Source organism: Chiloscyllium plagiosum, chromosome 34 (assembly GCF_004010195.1).
Source record: "Chiloscyllium plagiosum isolate BGI_BamShark_2017 chromosome 34, ASM401019v2, whole genome shotgun sequence".
In the NCBI taxonomy this organism is placed as follows: domain Eukaryota; kingdom Metazoa; phylum Chordata; class Chondrichthyes; order Orectolobiformes; family Hemiscylliidae; genus Chiloscyllium; species Chiloscyllium plagiosum.
The window spans coordinates 42,442,452-42,463,050 of NC_057743.1; the positions used below are offsets into that span (position 1 = coordinate 42,442,452).

The 20,599-nt window shown below is 40.7% G+C and overlaps 2 protein-coding genes across 3 annotated transcripts in view; one reads left to right on the forward strand and one right to left on the reverse strand.

The window, feature by feature from the left end:
- LOC122540482 (trypsin-like) overlaps positions 1-20,599 on the reverse strand; it is a 79,812-nt gene that overhangs the window by 22,220 nt on the left and 36,993 nt on the right. The gene's annotated exons all lie outside the window — the stretch shown is intronic.
- zmp:0000001088 (trypsin) lies at positions 2,931-10,544 on the forward strand. Its single transcript, XM_043676353.1, has 5 exons — positions 2,931-3,034; positions 3,441-3,588; positions 3,687-3,831; positions 6,070-6,336; positions 9,904-10,544. The coding sequence occupies exons 1-5, from the start codon at positions 2,974-2,976 to the stop codon at positions 10,051-10,053; spliced, it is 771 nt and encodes a 256-aa protein (XP_043532288.1). The 5' UTR covers positions 2,931-2,973; the 3' UTR covers positions 10,054-10,544.

A 20,599-nucleotide genomic window follows, 5' to 3' on the forward strand; every position in this document is an offset into this window, starting at 1 on the left:
AGGAAGACATAGGTGGTCTGAGTAGCAAGTTTGCAGATGACACTGAGATTGGTGGAGTAGCAGATAGTGAAGGGACTGTCAGAGAATGCAGCAGAATATGGATAGATTGGAGAGTTGGGCAGAGATATGGCAGGTGGAGTTCAATTTGGGCAAATGCGAGCTGATGCATTTTGGAAGATCCAATCTAGAGTGAACTATACAGTAAATGGAAAAGCCATGGGGAGAATTGATGTACAGAGAGATCTGGGTGTTCAGGTCCATTGTTCCCTGAAGGTGGCAATACAGGTCAGTAGAGTGGTCAAGAAGGCATACGGCATGCTTTCCTTCATCGGACGGGGTATTGAGTACAAGAGGTGGCAGGTCATGTACAGTTGAATAAGACATTGCCTCGGCCATATTTGGAATACTGCATCCAGTTCTGGTCACCACATTACCAAAAGGATGTGGATGCTTTGGAGAGGGTGCAAAGGAGGCTCATCAGGATGTTGCCTGAGGTGGAGGGCACTAGTTATGAAGAGAGGTTGAATAGATTAGGATTATTTACATTAGAAAGATGAAGGTTGGGGGGGGGGACCTGATTGAGGCCTCCAAAATCATGAGAGTTATAGACAAGGTGGATAGCAAGAAGCTTTTTCCCCCAGAGTGGGGACTCAATTACTAGGGGTCGTAAGTTCAAGGTGAGAGGGGACAAGTTTCAGGGAAATAAACATTGAAAGTTCTTTACGCAGAAGGTGGTGGGTGCCTGTAATGCGTTGCCAGTGGAGGCAGGCACAGTAGCGTCATTTAAGATGTATCTCGACAGATGGGCAGGGAGCAGAGGGATACAGATCTTTAGAAAATAGGTGACAGGTTTAGGAAGAGAATCTGGGTAGTGCAGGCTTGGAGGGCCGAAGGGCCTGTTCCTGTGCTGTAATTTTCTTTGCTCTTTGTGACCGAGGTGACAGAGATTCACTGCACTTCAGAGAGCTGTATCTCAGTATAACTCACTGCCCTCAGGAAAGGAGAGAGAATATTAAAGAAAATAGGTTAAAAATAGCCAAAGGTGCTGTAAAGGTCATTCTCTGTGAAAGGGGAATTAATAGTGATATTCTGTTACATGAAAGATTAAATTGGAAAACAGCTTAGACAAAATGTTGAAATATTATGCTCATACACATTATTTGTTTCTGTATAATACAAGAGACTGATGAAAAGTTTACTAATCAGTTTAAATTTGATCAATTTGTGAGATGATTTGATCATCCCTGAGGTTTACCTTTACCCTGTAATGATAGCAGTAAGTCAATAGCCCAAAATTATAGAGGCATCATTTTTTATAATTCACAACCAAAGCGCTCTTTTCAGGAGCTTTACACTCTTTCTAAGTCAGAAGGTTAAATTTTGGAAGGGCTTTGTGGCTGATAGATCTTTACATTTCATATATAAGATGACATCTCAAACAGTGCAGCACTCCCTCAGCACTGACCCTCCGACAGTGCTGTGTTCCTTCAGTATTGACCCTCCAACAACGTGGCACTCCCTCAGCACTGACCCTCTGACAGTGCAGTGCTCCCTCAGCACTGACCCTCTGACAGTGCGGCACTCCCTCAGCACTGACCATCTGTCTGTTGAAACATTAACATTGGATCAAATGTAGTGCAGATGCCCTGAATGTTAAACTCTTGTTAACCAACACAGAGGGTCAAACCAGGATTATCCTCAATTGTCGAACTCAGGCACTTCCTCAAACTGGCTGTGCATTGACTGGTCTTTACTAATGGCAATATTCACTAAACAAGACACTTCACTTACAATCTACCTTGAGATCTTGAGACCTAATTTGGCTGCTGATATCAGTGCTTTTCTCTCTCTCTCTCTTACCCTGATTTGCTCTCTCATACATAGATGCAGTCCAACTCATTTGTGAGACTAAATTCCCGTGGTAACTATGAGCATATTCGTTAAAATATCAGCTCATTTGTTATTCTCAAAGTTGAATTGGGCACCTTCTGCACCTTGACCTCAATTGGTCTGATCATAACTTCCTGCATCAAGTCAACATTTTGCAAAGAGTGCATTTCTCCCAAATTTCAGTTTTGCAAAGATGACCTTTTTTGTGCTGTTGTATCCTACTTTCCTGAACTTAGTAATAACTGATCAGCTTAAAATAAACTAAATTTGCATTACAACTGGGGAAGCTTGTAGCCATAGTGATTTCTGGCATTAGCTCAAATGGACTATTTCCTGGGTTGTGTAATTTTCTGGGCCACATTAGTTGAGAAGTGGGATTCATTGTTGAATGTGAACAGCAGGAAATTGTGAAATCTGCCACTGATTTATTTTTAAATGAACTTGCTAAAAAGCATCTGTTTTCTAGCACCACAGGAAAGTTCTTAAACTTGATTTATTCAGTAATATCAGACAAATATAGCTCAAAAGCAAAACACTTTTTAACCTTCGATTGATACCCTTTTGAGCCAATTGAAACAGTCAAATGCTGGCAAATAGAACTAGGTCGGATTGGGATGTCTGATTGGCATGGATGAGTTGGACTGAAGGGTCTGTTTCTGTACTGAATGACTCTGTGAAAGTTTGCATTTTTCCTGTAAGCAAAGCCATTCTTTCAACAGTAGATATTCTTATCTAGCAAAGTTTAGAAGCATGAAAGATTACTTTAAACATTTAACATGCTGAAATAGACAGGTTGTGGCCAAAATGAAGCAGCGTTTACTACGCTGAAGTGATTCAAAACATTATTTATTTCACCTCAAGCAGAGAATTACAGTTAAATCTGATACATGTTGTTAATGCTTGATTGCAGTTTTACAGATTCCCATTTAAACCCAATTACAATATCTAGTGTTACAAAGGAACCTGCCGGGGGAAACTCAGAATAAAAGAACACTTACTAAGCTAACATTTCTTTGCTTTTCCCAGTCAGTGAGCTCAGTTTTACTCTGCTGGTGGGAGTTTGATCCTTCTATATCCATAAAAATGAATGTCTCCCATATTTATATCTTGTTGCTGTTCTTCCCAAAACTGCCTGGAGCATTTGGTAAGTGCTTGCACATTAACTTTGAACTTTCCTGACTTTAAGTCATGTCTGAGACTTGATTGCTGTTTACTTTCTATCTTCAATTGGGATTGCTTTGAAAGCAGAAGCTATTAACCTGAATTTTTTGTGTCATTTTATTTTCTGAAACTTAGGACGTGTCATATCAACTCAAGAGAGCTGTGAAGGTTGTCACCTACACTAACAGCCCAATTATTATTTATTTTTTTACAGCAAAACATGTCCAATCAAAGAAATTAAACTTCTGAAAGAATAATACATAACATAAACGTTCATCTTATAGCTGGCAATGTCCGATTGTAATGGGATTGGTGGATTAAACATATCTGCTTGGGCCCTGCTAGAATAAAATGATAAAACTTGATTGTTTATTTTAATTTTTCCCAAGGCTGGTCGCGGATTGTTGGTGGTTATTCAGTGTTACCTCATTCCATCAAATACCAGGTTTCTCTGAGGAGACCAGGAGGAACCCATTACTGTGGGGGGTCCCTGATCCACCGGAGGTGGGTTTTGACTGCTGCACACTGCAATTATGGGTTAGTGGCATTCTGAATATAAACTATTCCATTTAACATAATAAAGGAGAATACATTGATGCACAACCTCTGAACTGTGTATTCCTGCTTCATTACAGTGGTGCTGAATCAATACAAATCGTAGCAGGGGACCACTCATTAACTAGATATGAAGGTACTGAACAACTGTTTCGTCCATCAAAGATCATACCCCATCCTCAATATGACTCAAAGAGAAAAGATTCAGACATCATGTTGATTAAGGTAAATGTTAACCCTAGATATCAGTAAGTATTGAGCCTCGGTAAATAGTAAACGCTGAAGTATCTTCACCTCTTCCTGCAATACCAAGAACTTTTCAAAGATATAACTTCTTACTTGTAATTATGTATCTGCCAGAACAATAAATACTAATGTCAAAATCAATACTAATTTCTTTTTCCTTAATTGTGCATATTGTTCACTTGTCTACAAATCTAGTTTCCCATGAAGGATTCCTCAATTCCTTTTTTAGTTGGATAAATGGGTTTGAACACAAACCTAAACAATCATTTAATTTATATCGAAACTGGGCTTGCAAAACTGCCACCATAACTAGCAAAAATGAAGGGATGGGTATCCAGTTCTATTGACCTACTTACACTGTAATCAATCCCTGAAGCTACATAACACATTCTCCCCAATAAAATAACCTTTTCAGAAAGTTTTTCTCCTGATTTTCTGTACAACCTTGGTTTTGTTGTTCAACTTAAAAGAACATTACCATATCTGTAAATCTCTCCTTTTGGCAGTCAGTGACAACTCCCAAAACCAGGGCTGAAGGAGAAACCAGGAGCATCTCTTTGTTCCAATGCAGTTTTTTCCGTGACTTAACAATGTAGTCATTTGTTGTAGACTTTACTCTTTAACAGTAAAATGAATAATGTCACTTGAACACCATCGAATGAAAATCTGAACACTCACATGATGCATCCACAATGTGTTTATTTTCTTTTTGAATAAATCTACATTGGTTATTAATCTGGACCTGAAAGTCCTCCCTTGAAGAATATATAAGACACATAGGAGTTTGCAAGGAGTTGCTACATTAGATTTTCCAATTAAAACTTTTTTAAAAAACCCATAAAGTATACTTTTACTAACCGGCTGTTACTTCTTCTTTAGAGGTGCTCCTCACAATGTATGCAACCACCTCCCTGGATGGCACCGTTTTGAGACGATGGTAGCTATTTACCTTAAGGCAGCCAAAAAGAGGACACTGTTTGACAAATATGAATATAATAGCTCTTTGGCTGGTGGTCCAAGAAATCAGACAAAAGAATGACAGTAATTAAATAAAAACCTCTGGTTGAATGATTATGCAAGCTGCCACCTGGAGGGCCAATACATTAACACTTGTGTCAGACACAGCTTACCTGGCTCATTAAAGATGGTGTTTTTTTCCGCATTCTCGAATTAAAACATCCAAATAATCTGGGAGATGCTAGGTGGCTCTCCCATGAACGAGGGCTTGGAAAATTTTCATTGTTTGGAGAAGGAGCCAGGAGGTATTTTAATCTGGATAGCACCCTAATCAAGTTCTAATAATGCAAAAGCAAAATACTGCAGATGCTGGAAATTGGAAATAGAAACAGGAAATGCTGGAAATCCTCAGCAGGTCAGGCAGCAACTATGGAGGTAAAAAGCAGGTCTGTGACCTTTTGTCAATCCTGATGAAAGCTAATAATGTTGTTTGTTTTGTTGTAAATTGTGGTGTGGTGTATTGGGAAAGCACAGGGGAAAGATTTGCTCGCCACATCTGACTCTTCTGTGCAGCTGCCAGTTATTAAAAACTGTCTAAGGTTGATTTTAGATTGGTAGGTTGTGACGTTAACATTTATTCATTGAGCTCCCTCAATGGTTTGTTGAGTAAGTTCTATAGATCAGTTATCAGTCCTGGATAATGTGGAGATTGGATAGAGCTTGGCAATGATGTTACCTCTACGGACAATATCTTGATGACCCTTCCTGGCTCAGCTTCTAGATGCAGAGTGCGTCTTGGTGAAAAGTTCCGAAACGGAGCGGGTCCATGTGGATCTCTATCCCTGCTCCCACTGGAGCACATGGAGCAAAAACAAGAACAAAAGCATCAGTTGACAAGTGAGAAATCCAGAAACTGGTGATGGTTCAATTACACTGGACCATTATTGAGTTGTGAGCTGAAAATGTGTTGCTGGAAAAGCACAGCAGGTCAGGCAGCATCCAAGGAACAGGAGAATCGACGTTTCGGGCATAAGCTCTTCTTCAGTTGTGGGTTACTTGAATGCCTTTACACTTTCTAGCAATAATCACGATATTGTATGTCCTTATACAGCTATTGGTTTTTGAGTTAGTTCCATCATTTCTGAAATGTCATGTCCTTTATGTAGACAGACTGGATTATATTAAAGTTACTTAGAATTAAAATATTCTGGGCTTTGATGTTTCTTTCTGACTGATGTCTCTTAAATGTCTCTTAAACAGCTTTCACGACCTGCAAATCTGAACTATTTTGTTGGGATTGTACCTCTGCCTCGCCAAAAATCATCATTAACTGCAGACACATTATGCCGAGTGTCTGGGTGGGGCTTTGTCAGCGCAAGTGGAAAGTTCATTCCAAGGATTTTGAGGGCAGTTCAAGTGCCCATTGTATCTAATGCAAAGTGTAATCACACAGACTCTTACAATGGAAACATCACCACAAACATGATCTGTGCTGGATTCACAATTGGAGGAAAAGATTCGTGCCAGGTACTGATGCTTCACCCAACATTAAGGCATGGTTAAAATGTAGAATATTCGTACCTTCTACTGTGAACTGTAATCAATGTAAGACCATAAGCCTGACAAAGTTGAGTGTTTTCTAAATTAAGATTGGTACATGGACATAGCTGAGTGATATAGTGCGTCAGAACAATAATCCACCAGCTGAGAGACACGGATTTGAACCCAGCCCAGACCCAAAGTGATGAAAGTGTTCATTCACAATAAAACTATACACTGGCAGAAAGCTGTCCATCAATGGACATCAAAGTCTTAAGTTTCTGAGTTGGCATTAACAGTAGATTTACTCATGGCCTATTAATATCAAGTTGGTTCACTCATGGTTACATTTGAACATATTGATTCAGAGCAGGAGGAGGACATTCAGCCCCTTGAGCCTTCATCACATTCAATAAGATTACAACTGCTCTGACTGTAACCTCAAATCCACATTTCTGCCTATCCCTGTTAAGAATATTCAAGGACTCTGCTTTCATCACCTTTTCAGGAATAACATTCCAAAGAATCATGATCCTCAGAGGAAAAAAACCCATCATTCATCTGTCTTTAAATGGTGATTCCTAATTCTGGTTTCTCAGAGAAGGGGAAACATCCTCTTCACATCTACCCTGTCATGATACTTTCGCAGCTCTTATGTTTCATTAAAGTCACCTCTTACACTTCTAACCTCCAATGAATACAACCCCAGCCTGACCACCTTTTCCTCATAGGACATCCTCTCTTTTTCGGTATTATCCCAGTAAACCTTCTCTGTTTTCCTACCAGTGTGTTTCTGTCCTTTTTTAAAAAAGGTGATCAATCCTACATACAGTACCCCAGATGCAGTCTCATTGTATTATTGAAAAATAACTTGCCTACTATTTGATTTCCTCACATTGTGATCATATTCTTTTAGCTTTCCCAGTTACTTGCTGCACCTACTCACTAACATTTTGTGATCCATACACTAGGACACCTAGATCCCTCTGCATCTCAGAGCTCTGAAATCTCTCACCATTTAGATAATATACTTCTTTTGTATTCTTCTGGCCAAAATCGACAATGACACATTTTCTCACTGCTATGGCACACCACTTGTTACATCTTTCCAACAAGAGATGGCTGTTAGCAAGCCAGTTTTCTATCCATGTCAATATGCTACACCCTGCATCGTGAGCTTTTATTTTCTGCAATAACCTTTACAAAAGCCTTCTGGAAAGCTAAGAAGCTTTGACTCTTTGGCTGTATGATGTCCCCTGGTTCCCCTTAACCTATAGTATTAATACCTCCTCAAAAGACTCCAATAGGTTGGTCAAACATGATTTTCTTTTCACAAAATCATGTTGATTCTACCTGATCACTTTGAACTTATCCAAGTGTTCTACTGTAATTTATTTAATAATAACTTTTAATACTGAATTGGATATATGTTAACTAACTAGCCGGCAGTTTCGGTCTCCCTTCCTTTTAGAGCAAAGGAATTACATTTGCTATCTTCTGATCTAATGGGGCCATCCCTGAATCAAGGAGGCTTTAGAAAATCAAAGCTGACTCATCCAATAATCTAGAGGAGGGTGGGGGTGGGGAGAAAGTAGCATAGAGTACAATGGGTGAGTGGGGGAGGGGATGAAGGTGATAGGTCAGGAGGAGAGGGTGGAGTGAATAGGTGGAAAAGGAGATAGGCAGGTAGGACAAGTCTGGACAAGTTATGGGGACAGTGCTGAGCTGGAAGTTTGGAACTAGGGTGAGGTGGGGGAAGGGGAAATGAGGAAACTGTTGAAGTCCACATTGATGCCCTGGGGTTGAAGTGTTCCAAGGCAGAAGATGAGGCGTTCTTCCTCCAGGCGTCTGGTGGTGAGGGAGCGGCGGTGAAGGAGGCCCAGGACCTCCATGTCCTCGGCAGAGTGGAAGGGGGAGTTGAAATGTTGGGCCACGGGGCGGTGTGTTTGATTGGTGCGGGTGTCCCGGAGATGTTCCCTAAAGTGCTCTGCTAGGAGGCACCCTGTCTCCCCAATGTAGAGGAGACCGCAGCGGGAGCAACGGATACAATAAATGATATTAGTGGACATGCAAGTAAAACTTTGATGGATATGGAAGGCTCCTTTAGGGCCTTGGATAGAGGTAAGGGAGGAGGTGTGGGCGCAGGTTTTACAGTTCCTGCGATGGCAGGGGAAAGTGCCAGGATGGGAGGGTGGATTGTGCTTTTATTCCTGATGAAGGGCTTTTGCCCGAAATGTCGATTTCGCTGCTCCTTAGATGCTGTCTGAACTGCTGTGCTCTTCCAGCATCACTAATCCAGAATCTGGTTTCCAGCATCTGCAGTCATTGTTTTTACCTCATCCAATAATCTCACGAGCCATTTTTCTTCAGATGCTAGGATGAAGTCCATCAGAACGTGGGCAATAGTCAGCCGTTGCTCCAACAATTCACTCTGGTGATTGTGATTTTTATGAATTCCTCCCTCCATTCTATTTTCCAGTTTGGTTGGAAAATTGTGGCAATATTGTGATTTTCTTGAACAAGGAGAGCCAACTGAATCAAGGCCATATTTTGCCTGATAGCTTCCTAACTTGTTTGACCCACTCACAGCCTCAGCCAGGGGAACAGAGATTAGTATTTTGTTTCAATAAAGTTGATGAAGGATTTTATAACATTTTTTGATATTTGATTAGGAATTTTCATTGTAACATGTTGTCGATGCATCTAATTGCTGAGGCTTGACATTACTCTGGAGCCATCGCTAATTACTTACTAGCTTTCAGTATAAGACACATAATAAAGGAGAGCCAATGAACTAGACATGAGGATGATAAACTGCAGCAAAGATTTACTCACGACATAAACATCAAGCACTTGCATCCTTAGTTTTAGATTGGTTAGTTAACAGCCTTAGGTTTCAGCCAATGAAAACACAGTTTAAAAGCTTGTTCCCCCACCCTGCATCATTATAGAAATAGTAATTTATTTTCCACATTTGCATCCATAAAAGATTAACGTCCAATGTTCATTAAATTCAAAACACAAGATTGATATTTCTCAATGTTATGCTAGTTTTGATCTGCAGATGATGCTTTTAAGCATATGCAGTGAAACAAATACTTGATATCATAAAATTGCCCTCCTCTTTCATTATTTCATTGACTGTGAGATAGAATAGCAGCCAATTAATCCCTGAAGCTAAGCTCTGTGATTTCTCTGATAGAAATATGATATGTTTAAGTTAACATTCTGTGAAGAGTTGTTTTGTTGGGTTAGGTGCAGTTTAGACTTTAACCTTTCAAATCATAATCCATTTCTGTTTTTCATTCTATTGGATTCAAATGTCAAAATCTATGGACTTGGAATAAGTAAACAGTAAATCTGATTCATCGATGTACTGTAAAAATTATTTAGAGCAACAAAAATGCATTTGCTATTGCACTTAGTATTGATTAAGTTGTGCTTACAATGGAAATGGTTTGTGTTATTAAAAGAGGGTGTAACTATAGTTATTTTGTGAAGACTTTCCTACATTACTGCCATTAACTGATTTGCAATTTTGATTTTTTTTCTCAGGGAGATTCAGGTGGCCCGCTGATTTGCAAGGGCAGAGTATATGGCATAGTGTCTTGGGGCAAGCTGTGCGGCGATGGAAGGTTTCCTGGGGTATACACAGCTGTGGCAAGGTTTCGTAGCTGGATTATCAGGACCATCAAACAATCATAAAGCTGTGTATTATTTCATATGTAGTTAAGATTATTCATCTGTTAACTTCTTCATAGTTTTATTCCATGTTAAAATGTGCAGAATGACTGAATATATTTTAAGCAAAGAAGAGTAAGAAAATTGGTTTGCATGGAATTTGTAGAATCACAGTATGGAGTGGCACAGGAGAAGGCCATTTAACCAATCATTCCTATACTGACATCTTGATAGAGGTTGCCAATTCATTCCACTCCCCTGTGGCATTTAAATGGGTTTTATAACTTGAAGTTGCATTCAAAGCACATATGGCAAACATAAGTTAACACAGCATTCTGAATGTTTTCATCATCCTATAAAGATTTTACATTTCAATAACTTAGAACACACAGCACTTATTGAAATAAGATGAAAGATTGAGTTTTTATAGAATTCTCCTTATGAAATCATGTCTAGAATTCTTTAATTCACCATTAACTCCAAAGCTAGCTAATTGGTTTTCATTTTGCTGACAATAAAATAGCTCTAAACTTGTGTTTTTTATGGTTTTGACATTTACATATTTGTCACAATTTGTTTCAAAGCTGGGTTTATCAAAATCAAATATTCAATTTCATTCTTTTTTGCTGATATTAGCTCATAGTTAAAATGGCAGAGTAATTATGATTAGATTCCCTACAGTGTGGAAACAGGCCCTTTGGCCCAACAAGCCCACACTGACCCTCCGAACAGCAACCCACCCAGACCCATTCCCCTACATTTACCCCTACCAATCTACCTAACACTACGGGCAATTTAGCATGGCCAATTCACTTAATCTGCACATCTTTGGACTGTGGGAGGAAACCGGAGCACCCGGACGAAATCCACGCAGACACGGGGAGAATGTGCAAACTCCACACAGGCAGTTGCCTGAGGCAGGAATTGAACCCGGGTTCCTGGCGCTGTGAGGCAGCAGTGCTAACCACCGAGCCACCTGTAATATTAGATAAGGTAAAGGAGCTGGATTCTGTTGGTACATATTATATTGTTTCAATAAATTCCTGTTCTGAAGGCACAGATTCAAACTAAAGCCCATTCCCACAGTCAATGAGAGCCACTTGTGGTTGAGTGCCATCTTTCATGTGTTTGTATGAACAGGGAACATAGACTGGTGTGAGGAACTGAACTCCAGACCCACAGCAATATGGTTGACCCTTAACTTCTCTCTAAAATAGCCTATCAAACCATTCACACTTTGGCTGAGACAGGGATACCCACAGCCCATGAATGAATGCTAAAACGATTCAGCAATGCAGCACTTGAAATCATAGTCTGATCCACCCTCTGGTAATGACTGTCCACATGGTTTGTGCAGAGCTCACAGGTTAGCTCTGCTCTTACTTCATCCTCAAAGAGTTGAAATTACCTTCTCACTATTGCCATGCTTCGAATGATTTTTTCAAGGACTTCAAAACTTTAAGCCCTTTGAATTATTCAATTAAATCAGCATTTTCCAAACTTTTTCCATTGCAACACCATTTTGATGCTTGGCAGAAGATGCCACCCCACAGAGGGGTAAAGGGTTGTTGGGAGTTTTAGCTCGCTGTGAAATGGATTCTGAGCCTTTCTACATCCTCAGGACAGCAGCACATTGCACACTGATGGACAAAATCCTATAGGGCCTGAATGACGTGGGGTTTGGGAGAAATGTGGCAGAATCACAGGGGAGGTCTAGCGAGTTCTATCCCGGGAAAGAGTCAACCTGACGCATCTTTAGCTATGTTCCTGGTGTCAAGATCCTCACTGAGCAGCAGGGGCATCATTAACTGCACATGTTGCCTCATTAATATGCAACTTCCTATTGTACCACCTGCTCATGAACAAACTAGATGCTGAAAATTCCAGTCATGGAGCTCAGACCGGATACTTGGTCACCTCAGCTGCTGGCTCAATCAGCCATCATGTTGGATACAGGTCACCAACATCTGCAAACACACTCCATGGGCACCAACCAACCACCCACCACCAATGCCTACAAACATGTGCCAGCCTCCATGAACCCTCAGGGCCCATCTCTGATCCACTTACAGGACACTCTGCTCTTCAATACTACCCCAGTAACTCTCAGTGTAACCGTGCAGCAAGGACACTGTGTGCCCAGGGACACCCCCACACCAGCTCAGGGCCTGCCCCAGGCTGCATCTCCGGGATCCTCATTCCCTGTCAGTCCTCACTCACTCAGACCCTATCCCGATGCTCACTGCATCCCTGCCTTACCTTGCTGTTTAGTGTCTTGGCCCTCAGTCAGAGACACCAGGCTGACAGTATTGCTGTGTTGCTCGGCTGGTTAGTACAGGCACAAAGCCAGGAAGCTTGTCACGGTTGGCAGCAGGACTCCGTCAGGGCAAGGGATACAGACTTCACTCAGGGGCTGCCAGTGCAGTAAGGCAAGGGCAGCCTCCCAGACCAGTCCAGGGGCCTCGGCATGGTCAGTCAGCCCCTCAGGGTGGGTAGAGTCAGGACCCTCTCCACGTAAGGGGCTGAGGGAGGAGAATGTCGGGCAGCCACCAACCCCCTGGACCCTTTCTGCACCCCCGCTCCCCCCACTCCTCCCCACCAACGTGGCAAGTTTCCCTTCTGGAGTGAGGGAGAGATGGGTATTATGGGATATGGGAGTGGGTGCACAGCTGTTAACGTTGGCCTGGCAGGGTGGGGGGGGGGGTGCCCCGAGAGAGTGAGTGGGCAGTGCAGAGGGCAGGCAGGGTCAGTGGTGTTGGGGGTTGGGGTGGGTGAGAGTGAGTGAGGGATGCAGTAATAGAGACAGAGTGAGGGCGAGGTATCACAGAGGATGTGGTGGCATGTGCACTGGCAGAGTGTAGAAGGCCTTTGACCCCCTTCCTATAGTGCTGGGCATTCCTCCCGACACTGAGACTGCAGTGACCCAGGGTAGGTGGCAACCTCAGACCAGCTGGGCAGGGTCTGTTTGGGGCCTCCTCTGCTGGTCCTGGGGGAGGAGGATGTCCTGCCTCTGCCTTACCCTGTCCAGCAGGTCCATGTCCACAAAACAGGGACTGATTAACTCTCCACCCCACCCAGCCACCGTCTGTTTGCCAGCCACCTCTGGGACAAACATCAGCAGCCATGCAGAGCAACTTCAGACTGACATTGCTTGCCCAGGTACACAATGGACTTTTAAAAATGGCACTAGCATGAGGGATGCCATCCATTCCGGAATCTTCTGGATTGGTGAATGGTGGAATGAGGTGAGTGGGACACTGTAGAAGGGTGTTGGTAGTTAGTTAGCTTAGGAGGATGTGGTATGAGGATGAGTTCTCATGGAGAGAAACACTCCATGAAACTCAACTAAACCAACACTTAGCCAAAGAAAATTATAAGAATCAGCAGAACATCTTATTTTCTAATTGTTGTTCCTTCACTTTTTTTATAATCGATAAATGTAAAATCACAAACCATAGTTGCTGCAATAATGGTTTCTAAAATGTCACAATCTGTTTTCAGGAATCTGGATTTATAAAGCAGTTTCTACATTTCCATGTGACAGTACCTACATCTGAAAGTCTAAGTTTCCCATTGACTGAACTTTGTCTTTATGTCCAGCCTTTAATGAGTCATCGCACTCCCTGCATCAAGGCCTTTCGTTGAATGTGTATCCGGTTAGGTACACCCAGTGCAAGTTTCAGATCAATCCTTTCTTTCAAATTGTGTTGGGATTCAATTTCTCAAGGGTTTTCTTAACTTAAGATATTTGATCCTTTTGTGGGAGCAGGGGTCTTTGTTGAACAATAAAGAAACAAGTTCTTTCAGAAATGATCTATTTTAGATTAAAGAGCAAGTCTCAATGAATGAATAAAGACGTGATTATTGTGCATGAGGATGGTGATTGACAAACATGTACAATCTGTCCTTTTCCCTTTCAAAAAACTATCACAATATAGGGAACATATCCAGAAATAATAATGACATAATTAGGCAGAATCAACATAGATTAACGAAAGAAAAATCATGTTTGATAAACATGTTAGAATATTTTCGAGGATGATAACATTGATAAAGGGGACCAGTGAATGTGTTGTTTTGAATTTGCAAAAGGCTCTCAGTAACTTCCCACCTGGAGGAAGGTTAGTAAACAGAATAAGAGCAGATAAAATTGGGGGTGATACTGAGGCAGTCATGTTGAAATCTAGCAAGATCTGGACAATATCCAGGCTTGGGCTGACAATGCTCGAAATGTCGACTCACCTGCTCCTTGGATGCACCACATTTTTTTTTACTCTTTCTCCCAATTGTCTAGTAACCCATTCAAATGTCTGGCAATGACTATCTCCAATGAGACAGAATCTAAGCATCATCCTTTGACATTTAAAAGCATTTCCATCATTGAATCCCCCACAATCAATATCCTGGAGATTACCATTGACCAGAAACTGAACTGGACACAGCCATATCAATATAATGGATACAAGTGTAGATCAGAGGCTAGGGTTCCTGCAGCAAGTAACTCACCACCTGATTCCTGAAGTCTGTCCACCATCTGCAGGACACAAGTCAGGAGTGTGATGGAATACTCCCCACTTGCCTGATGGACACAACCCAACACTCAAGAAACTTGACACCCTCCAAGACAAAGCAGCCACTTGATTGGCACCACATCCACAAGTATCCACTCCCTCCACCAGCGATAGTCAGTAATAGCAGTGTGTACCATCTACATGATGCACTGCAGAAATTCACTAAGGTTCCTTAGACACCACCTTCCAAACACATGATTATTTTTATCCAGATGGACAAGGGAAGCAGTTAAATGGGAAAAAGTGAGGACTGCAGATACTGAAGATCAGAGCTGAAAATGTGTTGCTGGAAAAGCGTAGCAGGTCAGGCAGCATTCAAGGAGCAGGAGAATCGACGTTTCGGGCATGACCCCTTCTTCAGGAATGAGGAAAGTCTGTCCAGCAGGCTAAGATAACAGGTAGGGAGGAGGGACTTGGGGGAAGAGCGTTGGAAATGCGATAGGTGGAAGGAGGTCAAGGTGAGTGTGATAGGCCGGAGTGGGGGTGGCGCCGGAGAGGTCAGGAAGTGATTGCAGGTTAGGAAGGCGGTGCTGAGTTCAAGGGATCCCTCCTTCCACCTATCGCATTTCCAACACCCCTCCCCCCAAGTCCCCTTTTATCTTAGCCTGCTGGACACACTTTCCTCATTCCTGAAGAAGGGCTCATGCCCGAAATATCGATTCTCCTGCTCCCTGGATGCTGCCTGACCTGCTGTGCTTTACCAGATACATGGGAAGGCCATCTCCTATAAGTTCCTCTCCCAGCCAGTCACCATTCTGACTTGGAAATATATATTTGTTGGTTCATTGTCAATTGGATCAAAATCCTGGAATCCCTCCCTAAAGGCATTGTGGGTCAACCCACAGTAGGTGGACTGCAGCGGTTCAAGAAAGCAGCTCACCCCCACCTTCTCAAGAGGCAACTAGGGATGGGCAAGCCAGTGATACCCACATCCCATGAGTGAATAATAATAAAAAATTGAGATAAGTTAATATTCTACAATTCCTTCTCATGTCCTGTTCAGTAGTTTATGCATACCTTACCATATCTCCTCGATGTCTCAAACTATTCTTTTCTGAACTATCCCATTAACATTTCTCCAGTTTCAACAAATAACCAGACAAAGGTCCCTGCTTAGTTAAAGTGTGGTCTCTATTGTAATGTAAAAAGATGTAGCAGTCAATTTCTGCACAGCAAGCTCCCACAAATGGTAATGTGATTATGACCAATTTCTTTTTGTGGTTTGATTGAGGGATACACATTAGAAAGGGCCCTAGGAAGACTACCCCTGCTCTTCTTCTAAATACCAGCGTATTTGTTGATGTGATCGGAGCTGAAGGTAATATTGGACAAGTAAAAATCCCAGAATGAAATCTGGCTTGACAGATGGCAAGTTTTATTTTTGATATTTGTTTACTGTCAGTTACTGAATGTATTCACAAGAGGCTTTTAATGTACTTTTGACAAAACAAGCGTAAAAGTTTATTACACACAAAAGAAAGAACACAATGTCATTCTTCACCAAAGTTATTTGAAAGTCTTATTACAAATATCAGAAATAAAGATCCAATCCTTTTACCCTCAACAAACGTACAGATACTCAAGCCTCAGTGAAAGGTCACCCTGCCTCCACTTGAAGATTCTTTGATCAGTTGACATCATTGTAACCAATTTATTTTAGCAAATTTCCAAATTCACCCAATGCTATTCTTTTCAGTAATGTCTCTTCTGGAAAAGTTTAAAGAAACTGCTTAAGCCTCTCACTTATTACATAATATGAGCTCATTAAATTCAATAATTTTTATACTTAATGCATTGAGCTGTTCACCTTATGAGACTAACAACCATGGTATAACATATATAAACAAATCAATTTCTATTCACCCCATCACAACTCACAGAACAAAAACTACACCCTTTCCCTTCTTAACGCATACAATATAGAACTACAAATCAAATTTAAGGCAATAAATTGATTTTCCAGTTTAAAACCCATGTTTCTAAATAATAATATCTATAATATATCATAAATCTAAATCATAATGTCCATCTGAGAGGACAGTAGAGATCTCGGTTTAACATTTCATCCAACTTCCTTAAGTCGTCAAGCATTGTTTTTCTAAATTCAAGTTTAGTATCATCTAATCAATACTTCTTGATTTATCTCATCTTGCACATTATTCTTTTAGTGTTTGGTGACCTGCGCTAGTCTCTCATTGTTTATCTCGGTTTCTGAATGAAGTGACGGTACAAAGCTCCTTTCAAGGTTTCTAGACATTCACAATTCAGTATCAATAGCCAAAGTAATTCAGCACTGAGTTCACAGAAAAAAGTTTGGCAGGACACAAATCTTGTTTGGAGAGGGAGAAGGACATTTTTTGTCATAATAACGTCTGGTATAAATGATGGGGATGTTGTGTTTTGAACAGGTTATGACATTATGACATGTGTTTAACAAACATTTTGTCAGGAAGGTGATGCTTTTTAATGAATACATTCAGACACAAGAAACATTCAGTTGTCATAGAGATGTTCTCATTAGCAAACATCTATTGTACCAATACAATGCAGAATAATAGATAGTGTTCCTTTAGTAAGTCAATACAAAAAAAGCCTAGATCCAGAGATTGAAGTAATCACTCACAGGCTGTGCCGTGAGGGAGGTCTCAGATTTACTGTTTTACAATCACGATCACACCTCAATTGACTAAATTGGTTCAAGGTGGATAACATTAACAGTTCAGTTGTCAATCTGAATTATAAAACAAATCTAATTTCTCAATGCTTTTGTTCTTTATTGCTAAAATCTTGGAGTGAAAATTCATTGGTTCAGCCTTTTTTTCCAATTTTATTCCTAATTTAGCATTTGACAAACCAATTGTATAATCTAAGCCTATGTATTTTTAATTAATTTCATTACAAAACTAACAATACATTTTCAATTTTCTTATACCACAAATCTTTCCATGCTTAGAACAGTCAGTTATTAAATGTTTGTCATGGAGTCATTGAATTATAGACCTTTACAGTACAGTACACTCGTGGCAGTCAAAACAACCACCAAATTAATCTGATCCCATTTCCAGCACTTTTCATTGTATACTTTGGCATTGAAAGTGTGTATCTAAATGAATACTATTAGATGGTTTTGAAGAGTCTTGGCTAATAGCACGGCTCAGATTGAGTCTGGTTCAGGCTGCCATTGGAGGGGGTTACAGTGATAAGAATTTGGTTTCATCTTCCATCACAATCTTTCATCACTGTCCCAGTTCCTATACTGAGCTCTTTCCTATTTTCCCTGGGTCATTTAAACCACATACCTTGTTCAACAGCTGGGTGGATGTGATCACTCCTATTCTGGATACTTTGGGGATAGAACAGTGAGAATATGGAGAAGTGGTGGCATTGTGGTAATATCGCAAAGTTTAACAATCCAGAGACCCCAAGATAGTGCTGTGGGGACACGGGTTCAAATCTCACCATGTTAGCCAGTTAAAACAATTAGGAAATAAAAGTCATCCTTTAGGAGACCATATAACCATTGTTGTAAAAACCATCTAGTTCACTAACTCCCTTTTTAAGGAAAGATATCTGCCATCCTTATCTGGTCTGGTCCACATGTGACCTCAAGCCCACAGCAATATGGTTGACTTTTAACTGCCCTCTGGGCAATTGGGAATGGTAATAAATGCTGGACTAGCCAGTGACACTGCTGTCCCACAACTGAATGGAAACGAGACAGTGTCATTAAAAATATCTCATTTGATTTGTACAGTGAATAGATTTAGATCATGCATAAAATCTGAAGTCAAATACCGGACCACCTTAACGATGGATTGATTAAGGATGGTTAACTCTTCGTTCGATTACCCTTTAACAGTTAAAAATGCAGGTGCCCTCATTCCTGAGATTTGCTCACTGGGTAAAAAATATATTCTCAGGTAACACTTCAATCTATGTTTTATGCATCATCTTAAAGCAGCAAATTCATCTGAGTGCCAATGTTCTCAAAATATCAAATGTCATTGACCTTCCTGACTAATGGGCCTACAGCTGAATATAGAAATTCAGCAGGCACTCAGTTGATGCAAAGACAAAAATCTTGTTTTGTGTAGTGCAGCAGAATTAAATTACAGTCTCCAATGTCTTGCTTTGAAAATTGTCTCAAAAGAATGGCTTTTTAAGATTCCCAAAGGATTTGACTGCCAGTTTTATTTATGTTTTATGTAGAAAGTTAATTGTATATTATAATCCCAATAGTCCAGTCATGGGAATACACTGTCCTAAACATACGTCACTAGGTTTCAAACCTTTCAAAAGTTTAGAAGGTAAAAATAGTGGAATTTGTTTCACTGAAGCAGCTTTTATTTCCAATATCAGTAAAACTTGAATTTATAAAATTCTTTATGATTAAAATAATATCTAAGATGCTCCACAAAGGCAGAATCAAACACTGATGATGAGCCAAATGGGAATGGTCATTGGCTTAGGCAAAACAATGGATTACAAGGAAGATCCAAAATAAGAGAGTGACTTGGACAGAATCTGAAGTTCAGGAGAAGAACTTCAGAACATGTGGCCTTGGTGATTGAAGCCAAAGCCACCATTTGTGGTGTAAAGTGTAAGAGGATGTAGAAGAGACCAGTGTCAAAGGAATAGAGAGTTTGTATGAGCGATGGAGGACTGGAAGAGGTTACATAAATAATCAAGGCTGAAAGATTTGAAGTTACAGATGAAGATTTAAAATTGAAGGTATGGGACACCAAGAGCCATTGTAAGTCAGTAATGAAAGGCCTGGATAAACAGGATCTGTTGCAGACTAAGATACTTGATTGGGGAAGTTTATTGAAGGTGGAAGCTGACCAAGAGAACGCTGGGATAATTGAGTGTGGGTATAACAACGGCATGGATAATAATGCATCCAACAGATGGACTGAGATTCTGGGACTGGAAGAAGTTGCAAAAATAGTCTGAGGAAATGAAGATGAAAAAAGGATGAAAATTTTAAAATTGAAGCATTACTTAATCATGAGGCAATGCAATCATTCTAGACAGTAGTGATGGCAGAATAATACTTGGTGAAGTAAAGAAATTGGAAGCAGAGTTTGTATGTGTCCAGGTAGCTGTGTTGCCTGCTTTGTGCTAGGGTTCAGAATATCTGCTCAGGGCTAAAAGGGAATGGATTCAGTTATCATGGTCCATGTAGGGACCAATGACATCAGCAGGAGCTTCTATATAATCAGCATGAAGAGATAGACCTAAAGAGGAAAAACTTAAATGTCATAATTTCTAGATTTTTACCTTAAACATGTGCACATTTTGTATTGGGCAAATAAATATTACGCTTGATTCCCTCATTCAAATCATTGATATATATTGTAAATAGTTGGGGTCAAGCATTGATCTCTGCAGTATGTCATACCACCTCCACTTGGAAAAATGACCCATTTATTTTGACTTTGTTTCCTGTCTGCTAACCAGTTCATAATGCCAGTCAGTCTATCACACCAATCCCATGTGTTTGCACAATAACCTCAGATGTGCCAATCAAAACATTTCCGAAAATCCAAATGCACCCCGTTTATTGGTTCTCCCTTATGGACTCTACTATTTACATCCTCAAAAAACCTCCCGTAGATTTGTCAAAACTGTCCAATCCTTTCTCATAAGTCAATCCTCACCTTCCAGGTACTGGCCTAGTAAACCGACTCTGAACTCCTGCAATACATTTGTAGCCTCCTTAAATCAGGAAACCAATATTCCACATAATACCCCAGATAAAGTCTCACTGGGGTCATAGAAGAATACAGCGCAGTACAGGCCCTTTGGCCCTCGATGTTGCGCCGATCCAAGCCCACCTAACCTATACTAACCCACTATCCTCCATATACCTATCCAATGCCCGCTTAAATGCCCATAAAGAGGGAGAGTCCACCACTGCTACTGGCAGGGCATTCCATGAACTTACGACTCGCTGAGTGAAGAACCTACCCCTAACTTCAGTCCTATATCAACCCCCC